This window comes from Nicotiana tabacum, chromosome 6 (genome assembly GCF_000715075.1).
Source record: "Nicotiana tabacum cultivar K326 chromosome 6, ASM71507v2, whole genome shotgun sequence".
NCBI classification, from domain to species: Eukaryota; Viridiplantae; Streptophyta; class Magnoliopsida; order Solanales; family Solanaceae; genus Nicotiana; species Nicotiana tabacum.
The window spans coordinates 178,346,971-178,359,883 of record NC_134085.1 but is presented as its reverse complement, the minus strand read 5'-3'; the positions used below and the strand labels follow the sequence as shown (position 1 = coordinate 178,359,883).

General features: G+C 40.0%; 1 protein-coding gene across 1 annotated transcript; it reads right to left on the bottom strand.

Moving 5' to 3' along the window:
• Positions 1 to 1,274: 1,274 nt before the first annotated feature.
• On the bottom strand, positions 1,275 to 3,526 carry LOC107791007 (U-box domain-containing protein 40-like). The gene has a single exon (XM_016612986.2). The coding sequence runs from the start codon at positions 3,181 to 3,183 to the stop codon at positions 1,519 to 1,521; it is 1,665 nt and encodes a 554-aa protein (XP_016468472.1). The 5' UTR covers positions 3,184 to 3,526; the 3' UTR covers positions 1,275 to 1,518.
• Between the last annotated feature and the right edge of the window lie 9,387 nt (positions 3,527 to 12,913).

Below are 12,913 nucleotides of genomic sequence, written 5' to 3'. Positions count from 1 at the left end.
GACATTGTAAAAAAATAATTGATAAGAAGAAGAGAGAAGTATGAACGTAAGTTTGAAATAAAGTATTGAATGAATTTTTATAAAATTGAAACGCCTTTAAATAAGGCAAGTCCGACGTTGGGGTGTAGAATTTTTCTATGTAAAACGCAGTACAATACTACGTTTTATGTATTGAATTATTGTTATGTCAGTTCATTATACTCTGGGGGCAAAAACTAGAGTACAACGTAATTATTTAATGTAAAACGCATTATTATACTGCATTTTACAAATGTATCTTAATAAAACGCAGTATAGTACTGCGAATTACAAAAAAAATAATTTTTTAAGTAAAACGCAGTACTATACTACGAATTACTTTAACGGCAAAATTTCTGTTAAAGTAATTTACAGTATAATATTGCGTTTTATTTATTTATGTAACTTTTTTTTAAAATAGTACAAAAGTGTTTTTTGTCCAAAAAATAATTAAAAAAGTTTCGGACTCCAATTTAGCATATTCTGTTTTATTAGGTGAAGACTAGGGAGACAAAATCAAAGACCATGAGGGCCTTCTACCTAATCTCTTTTTCTATTTGGATTACAGGGACAATTACGTCAACGGAACAGCAGACATAATTAGCGGGCAAACTTTTGTCCCACTGAAATAATGATAGCAATGGAACAAAGCTGAATTTAACACCAAAAAGTTCCATCATAATCCAGATTTGGGTTGGCATAACATAACAGTACAGTCAACTTGGTCATTCTTTATATAGTACTCCCTCTGTTTCAGTTTATGTGAACCTATATGATCCATTTCTAAATTTGGTAATAATTTAGCTTAAACTTATAATTTTATCTTTAATAAAAAGCTTTTATATTTACATAAATACTCTAAGCCCATTTTTGACTTGTTTAGAACCACAAATTCCAAAAGTTTTATTTTTTTTTAAACTCCGTGCACAATTAAAATGATCCATTTCTAAATTTGGTAATAATTTAGCTAAAACTTATAATTTTATCCTTAATAAAAAGCTTTTATATTTACATAAATACTCTAAGCCCATTTTTGACTTGTTTAGAATCACAAATTCCAAAAGTTTTATTTTTTTTTTAAACTCCGTGCACAATTAAACGGGTTCACATAAATTGGAACATGGAATAACTTAATTTGACATTGTCAAGCACAACGCCTCTTGATTTTTCTAACATGCGACTTTGTCCTAAGTCCAAACAAACCGTCTTGAATTGCTGCTGTTCAACAAAGTACAAAACTATATAAAAACAAACTCTAAACCAAAAATGCATTTCCAATCCTCACATCCTAGTAATTATTTACACAGTAATCACAATTATAGTCCAAATTACATTTTTAATAACTACCACCAGAACTAGAAAAAGAAGAGTTGGGACCCAATGCAGTACATCAAAAGCTAAAAAAGCAAGTCAAAAAAAGATTTTAACCATGAAACATGATAATTGAGTCCCAAATCCCAGAATATGTGATAATTACACCTTTTTGTACTCGGTCATAATTCAGAACTCGGTTGAGTTGAGATTGTGAGTGGTTCTTCCGACTCGGTACTGAATCCGACTCACTCGTCCCTCCAACACTCCCTCCCAATCAACCTCTTCTTCGTCATCCTCCTCCTTGTACCTTCCTCGCATGGAAATCAACATCCTCTTTGCTTTCTCCCTCGCCCGCTCGCTCCCTCTCTCCACCACCGTCTGCAATATTTCCGCCGCCTTCGCCTCTTTCGCCAACCCCTTGAACCTCAGGCTACCATGACTCAGTGAGTAAAGAGCCGCCACGCAATTCTCCCGAGTTGACTCATCCAACTCACTCCCCTTTCTCAGTATTCCCACTAGTACCTCTACGGCGTTGGCGTCCAGCAACGCAGTTTTCCCCTCTTGACATACCGCCAAATTGCACACAACCAACACCACCCGACCCGCCATATCGCCGGATTTCAGCATTCCCAGAAGCGTACTCGCGGCTCCGAGTTTAATGAGCTTAGCCCGGTTACTTTGCACCAAGGTTAAATGATAAAGAGCCAATGCTGAGTCATGACGAGTCCGCTCAGTACCCGACCTCAGCGCGTGTAAAAGCGGCTGCAACGCACCTAACACTCCAATCGCCGTCTTGTTGTCATCTTCAAGAGCCAAGCTAAATATAGCGCCGGCTGCATGCTCCTGAGACTCCTCGAAGCCGCCTTTCAAAACATCAATTAACAGCGGAGTAATACCCGCCCTAACGATTCTTACTTTGTTGACTTCTGCCAGCGAGAGGTTGACCATTGCGGCGACGGCGTTCGTCTGAACACTGGCGTACCTTGAGACCATCAGCGGCTTCAGAGCCGATAAAAGCCGCGGCGTGCACAGTGAAACCCTAGCTTCCTCATCAGTTCTAGTGCTTTTCCTCAGTGAAATTACAGCTTGTTCCTGGTCATAAACATCTAATTTCTTGAACTGTACAACGTAATAATCATCTTCGGATGACGTGGAAGCAGAAGACGGGACTTCATCGGAGACTATAATCTCCGACGAAGTCGATTGCGACGACGAAGAGGAATAGCAGGAGGGACGAGTGGTAAAAGGGAGCAGCGGCGAGTTGTTAGCGATGACAGATTCTTCTGAGCTCGAAGGAGAGTAAAAGTGATGATTATTCCTTGGGGTCAGTTCAGAGGCGGCGTGAGATAAAAGCATAGGTGGATTTTCCGCTACGCTTTTAAGCAATTCCCTCTCTGAAACTCGTATTCTGGGATCTTCTTTGGTGGTCGAAACAGAAGAAGAAGGCACCAAAGTGCGAACAGTGGACTCGACGGCGTAATAATCGGGTGGCCGAGGCTTCTCCGCTCCAGACTTTTCACACCAGCTGAGAATCGTCGTCCTCAAAGCTAAATTAGGAATCACGTTAGAGAAATCAGGGGTTGAGCCGTTGGGAAGTTGGGGTTTAAACCCTAAATCTTTACATACTTGAACAGAAGTGCGCTCGAAAGTTTGGCCGGAAGACACCACAACTGGATCATACATCAAAGATCCATAAATGGGACACAAGAGTTCTTTTGGAGGATCCTTTTTATCGAATTTGGAGGAAGAAGAGGCTGAAGAAGAAGAAGACCTGTAAATGAAGATTTTCCATCTGGATTTGCTATTTCCACCACCCATTTCCCCTTTAGCTTTTCTAAAAGGGGAATACATGGTGGTGAAAGACGAATAATAGGTAAAGCTGCAAAAGGATTAGATTTAATAGGTGAGGATGATGAAACAGAAGAGAAAAAGTCGGAGATTCATGTGGGAATTTTTGAATTTTAATTTACAAGATTCAGTTTTGATAGAGTCAGATTTCAGTAGGGGAATTGAAGATTGAGATACTTTGGAGTTTGGAGAGATTGACGTTTGTGTACACGAACTGAAAGAGTGATTCGGTATCCTATGCTTTTAGGGCTTGCTTCTGCAGTTATTTACTTAAGTTACCATTTGAGTGGTTTAAGATTTAGTCTAACATAGACAGCTCACTGTGCCATTTCATGTCCTTTTACAGCCTACCTTTATTTTGGTAGCTTTCCACCACTAATACTTCTCTTTGTTTCTTTCTAAATGCTTCTAGATCACAAGTTAAAAACACAATTAATATGCAAATTATATATAAACAACAACAACAACCCAGTGTAATTTCACTAGTGGAATTTGGGAGGGTAATGTCTATGCAGAGTTTACCCCTATCCTGAGGGATAGACATGCTGTTTTCAAGAGACCCTCGGCTCAAAATGAAAACAAGAGACGATATATTAGTACCATCAATAGAATCATAATAAAATAACAGCACTATAAGAAATACGAAACAAATGAAAAGTACAACAATAACTGGTAGATAAAGTCCTGCATCAATAGATAAACACAAGCATTCTAGAACTAAATCTTATCTAGCTAGTCTCACTCTGGTACTAATATCCAGGAAATTATATATAAAGATTTTGTAAAAATAATTTTACACTATTACAAGACTTAAAGAAATAATTATAAGTACTTGTTCATAAAAGGTAAAAATAGTTAGTATAAAGCGGTAGGTTATTTACCACTACAATTGTTATAGTTAAAAGAAATTGATAGTTCAAAATATTATACATGTCAATATATATTAAGTTATATCTTTTTCAATATTATTCAATTTTTATGAGGAAACAAATATCTTCTCTACGCTGGTGTAAAAAATAGAAAATGGAGAAATAAATAATGAAGTCAAAAAGATACTAGTTCAATGGCTAAGATTGCTAACTTATAAAAGTTGAAGGGCGTGCAGCATTTTTATCCATTTTGCAGTTAGCAATTTGTTGTGATTAGGGGTGGTAAACGAGCAGGTGGGGCCGGATATGAGCAGGTAAAAACGGATAAATTATTCGACCAGATCCATTTTTGAGACGGATAAAAATGAGTTTATCCGGCGTATAATATGGACCATTGCTTCTTAAATATGTTCACTTATGAGAGAATTTCTAGTCTTCCAAACTTGAGGAATCCCAATTTGAGGTTTTACAAATATAAAAGCTAAACACATTAATTATCCATTTGATTAACTATTTTCTAAGTGAATAATATAATTCTTTATTCATATTCGATCCATTTTTAAATGGTTTTTTATCCACCTTTAATTGTGATCAAATCATTGGTGGCCGCAACCGATTTACGTATGCTTTTCCTTCCCCCAAATCCGAATGGATCTACCAATGCATATTCTTATACTTCGAACAAATAAATTGGTATGTTTAGACGAGTGCTAGTGATTCCCAGTATGGGTTGATACATTATTAAGCAGAAGGCCCATACTGTGTCTGGTCAAATAATGCAACTTTTAAGAACTGTGTTAGCTTGCATTCTCATAGACTGAAGAGAGCTTAGCTAATTTCGGATAATACCTATTCTTAATTTGGATTATAATATGTGTGCTCTAATTACAACTAGTGTATCCCTTCATGTACTACTCAAACGCCACTACAAGAGAGATGTGTATGGGTCAAAATCAAACAAGAAATTCAATACGCAGAGAGGATTATCATGAGTGACCTACAAATCAATATGGGCATTTTGGCCGAGGTCGATCAGTGGTCAACAGAAGTAGCCGCTGAGTGGTTCATCAAGGTCGAGATCGAATAGCAAGGACAGAAGTAACGGCTAGTAAAGCTTTGGAACCAACAAGGGAATATTCAACGGAAATATTCTATGGAATATTCTATTGAATATTTCCTCTATTTGTACCTTTTAGGGTTCTTTGGGAATACCCCATATAAAAATAAGAAAAAAAGGCATGTAATATTCCATATGATAAGAACACTTTTGAAAAGTGAGCTCTCTAGATAATTACAAAGAACAACTTTCTGAAGAAATTCTATCCTTTTGTATTATCCATTGTCAATTCCATCAGATCCGAGAAAGTACCATATACTCTCTTATATTCTTGTCATTCATCATTGTCAGAAGAAATAATCATTCACCTCATTCAATATTGGGTGAATATTCCTCCTTATTTACATTTAGTGCCATTTATTGTATTTATTGCTTATCATTATCCTCATTCCATTAGCAACCATAATAATTAATGTGTATTGCATTAAATCCATTTTAACATGGTCCACACACTATTCACATAAATATATGTTAGATCCAAGATTATTATCTTTAACTAGGATTAGCCCTTTATCTTTTTACTTAATTAGTTTAACAAAAAGTTTTATACTTTTTGGTCAAACAATTTGGCGCCGTCTATGGGAATGTTCTAGTTAAAATATTAGTTTTCTCTAGATCTATAACACAAAAAAAATGCAAAAAACACTTCCTTGTGCACACAAATCTAACATGGCGAATAATGGAGAGGAAAAGAGGAAAGCAATAGCTGACCTCACTGCCAATCTCCTCAACACCATCAACGAAGTCGATGAAACGGAGGGTGAGGACGTAACACCAAATACATCTCCCTGGTGAAACAGCTCGCCCCCTCCTCATGGCAGCATCACAACCTTGCGCGTTAATGATACAGGTAACTACACCCTCACAGCCATTCCGATGAAGATGGAGGAGATGGATAACGAGAACAAAATGCTCTGTGACCAATGAAAGAGCATCAAGAAAGGGTAGACAAAATACCAGGCGCCCCAAAACTCTTACCAAAAGGGACACCGACCGGTTCGTATAGAAACCATACAGTGAAGAAGTTGCACCATACGCTATACCCACTATGTCACCGCAGTAAAAGGCAACGACCTCGCCAAAGAATAAGTTTCTTCCATATTACTGAAGAAGTTTGGCGAAACCCTCACCGGGGAAGCACTAACTTGGTATTCACAACTGCCTGCATGCTCAATTGAAATGTTTGAGGAAATGACCGACAAGTTTGTGACTACCCATATCGGGGCTAAAAAAAGCAGAGGTGAGGGTGAATGACATATTTGCCATCAAATAATCACCCGGTGAAGGACTAAGAGATTTCCTCGCCCGATTCTACCGTGTGAGGATAACCTTACCAAATGTATCAAAGGGAATGGCAGTAGCAGCTTTCCAGAACGGGTTAAACATGAATGGTTCAAGAGTGACCAGAAAATCATTAAACTGACTCATGAAACATCCCCCAACCACTTAGGATGAGATACAAAACGCTTACTCAACGGCTAACTTCAGTCCAAATGGAATCCAGGAAAGACCGAAGAAATGACAACAGAAAGGACCGTGCAGGCTCACGACCCAACCGTGAAAGACATCAACCAGATGTCAGAGCCGCCATCATATCACCTCCCCGTTATGGCGACGGCCCATCTAGGTTGCCAACAGGGACTCACCGAAGCGACTCCACTTCTATCTACTCACAATTTCTGTATTTCTCCTTTAGAAATAGTATACGCCCTAGAGAAGCTCAGCCCAAAAGTGAAATGGCCACAGCAAATGAAGTCCGTCCCAAACACCAGAATGTAAAACGCCCCTTTGCGAGTTCCATCAAGTATGGGTCCACAAAATCGAGGATTGAATTGCCCTTAGGAAAGAGGTCATGAACATGCTTCACCAAGGACATCTGAAGGAACTTTTGAGCGATCAAGGAAGGACAAATTTCGCTCGAGGACGCGAACAACATCAGGGTCCACCAAAACCACCCTCCCCAACTCGAACCATCCAAATGGTCATCGGAGGAGGTGACGAAGCGTCAATCGACGACGTAAAATTCACGACCACCCATAAGATGAAACGGTCAATTACTCATGAATGGTATGATGAACTCAAAGAGAGTATCATCTTCGATAATTCGAATACCCACCGTTTGGTCTTTCCTCATTATGACGCCCTTGTTATTACTTTATGCATCTTAGATATTGACGTAAAATGTATTATGGTTGATGATGGGAGCGGTGTGTGCATTTTCCACATTCAAGTTCTCGCACAAATGAAGTTCAAGTATAGGATAGTGCTACATTTTATCACACTAACGAGTTTTAATAATGCAGTTGAGCGGACATCTGGAGAAATCACGCTACCCGTCCTAGCCAGCGGTGTCGCCTTGGATACCATGTTCCACATCATGAACTAGGATACAACATACAATGCCATCATTTGTCGCCCCTAGATACACTCCATGAAAGCCGTCCCGTCCAGCTTGTATCAAGTCATCAAATTTCTCACTCCTTGAGGGGTGTTCAACATCCGAGGAGAGAAACGCACTACCTGAGAATGCTACCGTATCGCTTAAGACTGCACAGACACTCAACAATTAAAAGGCAAAGCAGAGGTTGCATAGCAATTAACAGGTTCAGGGTCAGGTGGTGACGAGGGGAAAGATATCATCAAGGACCCCGAAATCATAGAGGCCATAGGATCGACCGTGGAGGATCTCGACCTCGTACAACTAGACAAAGACAACCACAGCAAAAAGGCTAACATCGGCCATAAACTTCAAGAACCAGGTAAATTCCATCATTTTTAAGCTAACAACGTAGACTTGTTTGCCTTTTACCTTGCAGATATGCCGGGCATCCTGAAAGAGGTTGCAACACACAAGTTGAATGTCGACCCATTTTACCCCACCCCCCAATGCAGCAAGTTAGGAGGAAATTCAACTCTACAGTAAATGACATGGTCCGCGAGTAGGTTGAAAAAATGTTAGAAAATGACTCTATTAGAGAAACGAAGTACCCTCAATGGGTCGCCAACGTGGTCATGGTGAAAAAGAAGAATCGGAAGTGGCGGATGTGCGTAGACTTCACAGATCTTAACAGAGCCTGCCCGAACGATTCATTCCTACTACCCCATATTGACCAACTCATTGACTCAACAGCCGGGAACGAGCTATTAAGCATCTTGGACGCCTACTCGGGCTACAACCAGATCCTTGTGAAGGAGAAAGGCCAAGAAAAGACCACTTTCATCACTCACTAGGGGACATACTACTATAGAGTGATGCCTTTCAGATTGAAAAATGTGGGGGCGACGTACCAGAGGCTGGTGACAAAAATGTTCAAAGACCAGCTCGGCAAAACCATGGAAGTCTACATCGATGACATTTTGGTCAAGTCAAAAAGGAAAGAGGATCACATCGACCACTTGAAAGAGGCCTTCGACATACTCAGGCGATACAGTATGAAATTGAACCCCGAAAAATGTGCTTTCAACGTAACCTCGGTAAAGTTCCTCGGATTCTTGGTATCACAAAGAGACATCAAAGTTAACCCCAACCAAATCAATTCTATAGAAGGAATATCGTAGAACCTAACTAGTAAGAAACAAGTACAGAAGTTGACCGACCATATAGCCGCCCTGTGGTGATTCATCTCACGGCCCTCCGACGGATGCCATAAATTTTTCAGTGTACTCAAGAAAGACAATGGACTCCAATGGAACTCCGAGTGCGTCGAAGCCTTGAAAGAGTTAAAGGCGTACCTATCTTCACCTGACTGCTCACTAAGGCAGAAACTGGGGAACGTCTCCCCATCTACCTGGCCGTGTCCGAGATGGTCGTGAGTGCAGTCCTAGTCCGAGAAAACAAAGGAATGCAATCTACCATTTACTATATTAGCAAAACTCTGGTTGACGCTGAGACGAGGTATCCACACCTCGAGAAATTGGCCCTGGCTTTGGTCGTAGCTTTACGAAAGCTCAGACCCTATTTCCAGTGCCACCCCATCTCGGTAGTCACTACCTTTCCCTTGAGGAGTATTTTGCATAAACCCGAGCCGTCGGGAAGATTAGCCAAATAGGCTATAGAATTGAGTGAGCACGATATAACCTATCGTCCATGAGCAGCGATAAAGTCGCAAGTGCTCGCCGACTTCTACACAAAAATAATGCCTCAAGTCAAAAAGGAAGCCACCCGTACTTCTACCAAAATACACAACCTAAGGTTTTTGCATACCGATGGCGCCTCTAATGTGTCGGGATCGGGACTGGGACTCGTGCTCGAGGTCCCAATAGGCGAAGTAATTCTCCAGTCCATAAGATGCCCAGATATGACTAACAATAAAGCCGAGTACAAGGTCGTGATTGCAGGGCTAAAGCTAGCACTCAAGTATGGAGCAAAGTTCGTCGTCCTACGGTGCGACTCTCAGCTCGTCGTCAATCAAGTCATAGGTACTTTCCAAATCAAGGAACAAAGACTGCAAAAATACCAGGAATCTGCAGGCTGTTACTCCAATTCGACAAATGCCAGCTCGACCAAATCCCTCGAGCATAGAATATCAAAGCAGACGGCCTTGCCAAACTGGTAGCGGCTACTAAAAGTATAACCGGAGAAGGGAACATGGTCTAATAGGTTACAAGTACTTTTATCATAAGTACTTTGCTTTGTGTTTTGACGATGTAACAAACTTACTATCCAGAACCAGATAAGGAACCTGTTACACATTTACAAGACCTTAGGATCACAAGGTTCCAGGTTGGGATTCAGCGTGGGTTATGATTTAACTCTTCAGAGTGGAAGGAACAACGGAGGGAACAGGTCCTTACCAGTTCCCAAGGAGACTGTGCCAAGTCAACTCTCCAGTTGAAAAGTTGCTACCTACGCTACAGTGCAGGAACAGTGCTGCAGTCAACTTTCCAGGGAAGACTTTTTACCTACCTTGCTTACATCATTGTAAGTGATGTCACACACATATATATACAATCAAGGAAGGTAAAACATATTTACTTGAACTTTTCAGAAGCTCATTCACGTGACTATCTAGCAAGAAAGTTTCAAGTACTTCAAGAACAAAGAACAAATCAACTACGGACCAATTCCCACATCAAGTCATTATATGTCCTTAGTTGAGTTGTAACGTTGTAATAGTTCTTCAATTGTAATTTCTTTATAGCTTGTTTAGAAGCATTCTATAGGAACCCCTTTGTAAACCTTAAACCTGAGTGTTTGAGTCTTGACTAGAGTTAGTCATGTTGTAAAGTCTTTGTAATAGAGTTATTTCAAAGTGGCTTGTAATAGAGTATTACAAGTTAGTGAGGGATTAAGAGGTTAATTCCTAGATTGCATAGGTTGTAATCTAAAAGTTGCTCAGTAGTAAAGTTGAAATCCTACAAGGGTAGGTCGTGGTTTTTAATCCCGTTGAGCTGGGAATTTTTCACGTAAAATTCCTCTTGTCATTTATTTACTGTCGTGTATGTGTATACATTGTTGAATTTAATAGAGAACCTGGTTCTCTATAGAGTTTGGTGGACCCTTTGTCGCGCCCCTTTTTCCCTCCCCACGGAGAGAGGTCCGAGTTTTGACATTCCATGGGATGCAGTGACTCATTTCATTTTGGGGAATTGGGTATTTGAAGAGTCACCACCAAACGGATTATGGTGCATTAGGGCACCTAGAGTGATTAACTCTTGGGTTGGTTTGCATTATCAGATATTAGGGTAAGGGCTCGAGATAACCTCGAGGGAAAGTTGTTAGGCACCCCTCTTGGTCCACAACTGTGGGTCCCGACCAAACTTATATTTTTACAAATTAGTCCATACAAATAATTGAATCAAATAGGTGTAGTACGTTTGAACAAGTCAAGTAGTGAAATAAAGGTTGAACAGATTATGAAGAAAAGTTTAAACAAGGAGAAGGTTAGGGGGTAAAGAGGGGTCCTAGGTTGTTTATCCTACGGGATCACCCCACGCATTGTCCGGTAAACACTCCTCAATGAGGGGCTACACATGACATTAGCACGTAGTCATCATATCCCAAGTCTACCCTTCCTATCCCCTTAGTTGTCATGCAAAGCGAGTGTTGGTCATCGATTCCTATTGTGTGTTGCTACCCGTCCCTTCTTAATAGTCCTGGAGGGATTAGGACCTCTTCCTATAGGCAGCTCTAGACATACCCCTAAGGCTTAAAGGCAAAATTCTAAGGCGATAGTCAAAGAAAAGCAATTTACGACTTTCACATAAATAGAGCAATTAAAGACTTATAATTTCCTCCAGAAACAAGCATACATGCAATACGACTCAACCACAAATAAGGTCTTTAGCAATCAAAGTCCTAAAGTAGGATTTCTAAATGATTATGCAGGAATAAACCACTTTCAGATGCAGAAGTCACAACCTATTAGTTTCCTAGGATCTCTTTTAAAAGCTCATTAGGATTCATAAACGCTGAGTGACAAAAACAGTTTCTGAGCAGTGCAGGTTTTGAAAATGCCCTACGGCTTGCCTACATGCAGGACTGATACTTATGTTAATGCAGAAACAAGCAAGCTTTGAAATAATCTCTTTTAAACCTACAGGCAAGATATCTAATGAGATTACAACAGTTTTGAAAGGACTAATTTTAGAAATAAGAGTTATTGCCCGGTTTTGAGAAGTAAACTAGGCGAGGTACATTTGATCTATTAGGCTAAACAGAATTGCGAATTAGATCATGGTACTTAGGCGTATTACTCTTTCTAGTCAACTTGCAGTAACATATGAAAGGCTTGCTGAATCGCAATTACACCCTATAGGCATGGTATCTACACTTGAGTTGGTTTAAAACATGATGACTTGGAACCTAGAAACATGGTTTCTACATGACAAATGCAGGATTTAAGAACATGATTTGTATCTGATGCAAGTGACATTAAAAGTGAAGTCCTTATAGGCATGGTTTCTATTATGATGCAAATGGGATTGAAAGCGAAACCTTACAGGCATGCTTCTACTATGCAAATGCAATCAGATTCAACAAGAACAGAAACCCTATAGGCATGTTCTCTAGTGAGTGAGGCAAGCAGATTCGAAATTAAATCCTAAGGCGGGATTTCTACCCAAGTTACCACATAAAGTATACATCTACCCACCCTTTCACTAAATGCCCCAAATATCTGTTTATAAATTATTACAGGCCAACAAATGAATTACATAAGTGAAATAAAAATTAAGAAGTTATTCTATAAAGAGCCTGCAATCAGGCCATAGTTACCCAAAGCCTCCAATGGTCTTTCAATCCTTGTTTATATAGACAAATCAGAGTCTAGGTGCATCAAAGTTCCCTAAGGGCCTCAAGGACCCCAGGCAATGCTTACACCTAGAATTAATAGCCAAGCATTGAACCAGTGCAGTATGGAATACCAGCCTCAGTATGCCAGAGTTCCAAGGGTTCTCAAGGGGATCCCAAGGAAGTACACATACTAGAGGGGCAGAACTTATTAACTAGGAGTAGAGTGAAAGGCAGTACACATACTAGAGGGGGCAAAACTTATTAATAAAACTGGTCTGAAAGGTCCATTTTGAAAGCAATTAGTAACAGAGATGGTTGAAAGAAGTTGGATTAGTAAAACAGAGTTCAAACACTTCAGGGTAAGACCACACACAGCAAGTGAATGAATTCAGTAATCACACATGGGGTTAAGGGGGTTTGGGGATACATATACATTGACTGCAGACACCTGACCCCAGCAGGAGTATTAGGACTGGTATGGACATGCTCAATAGTTGGACACTGGCATAATCA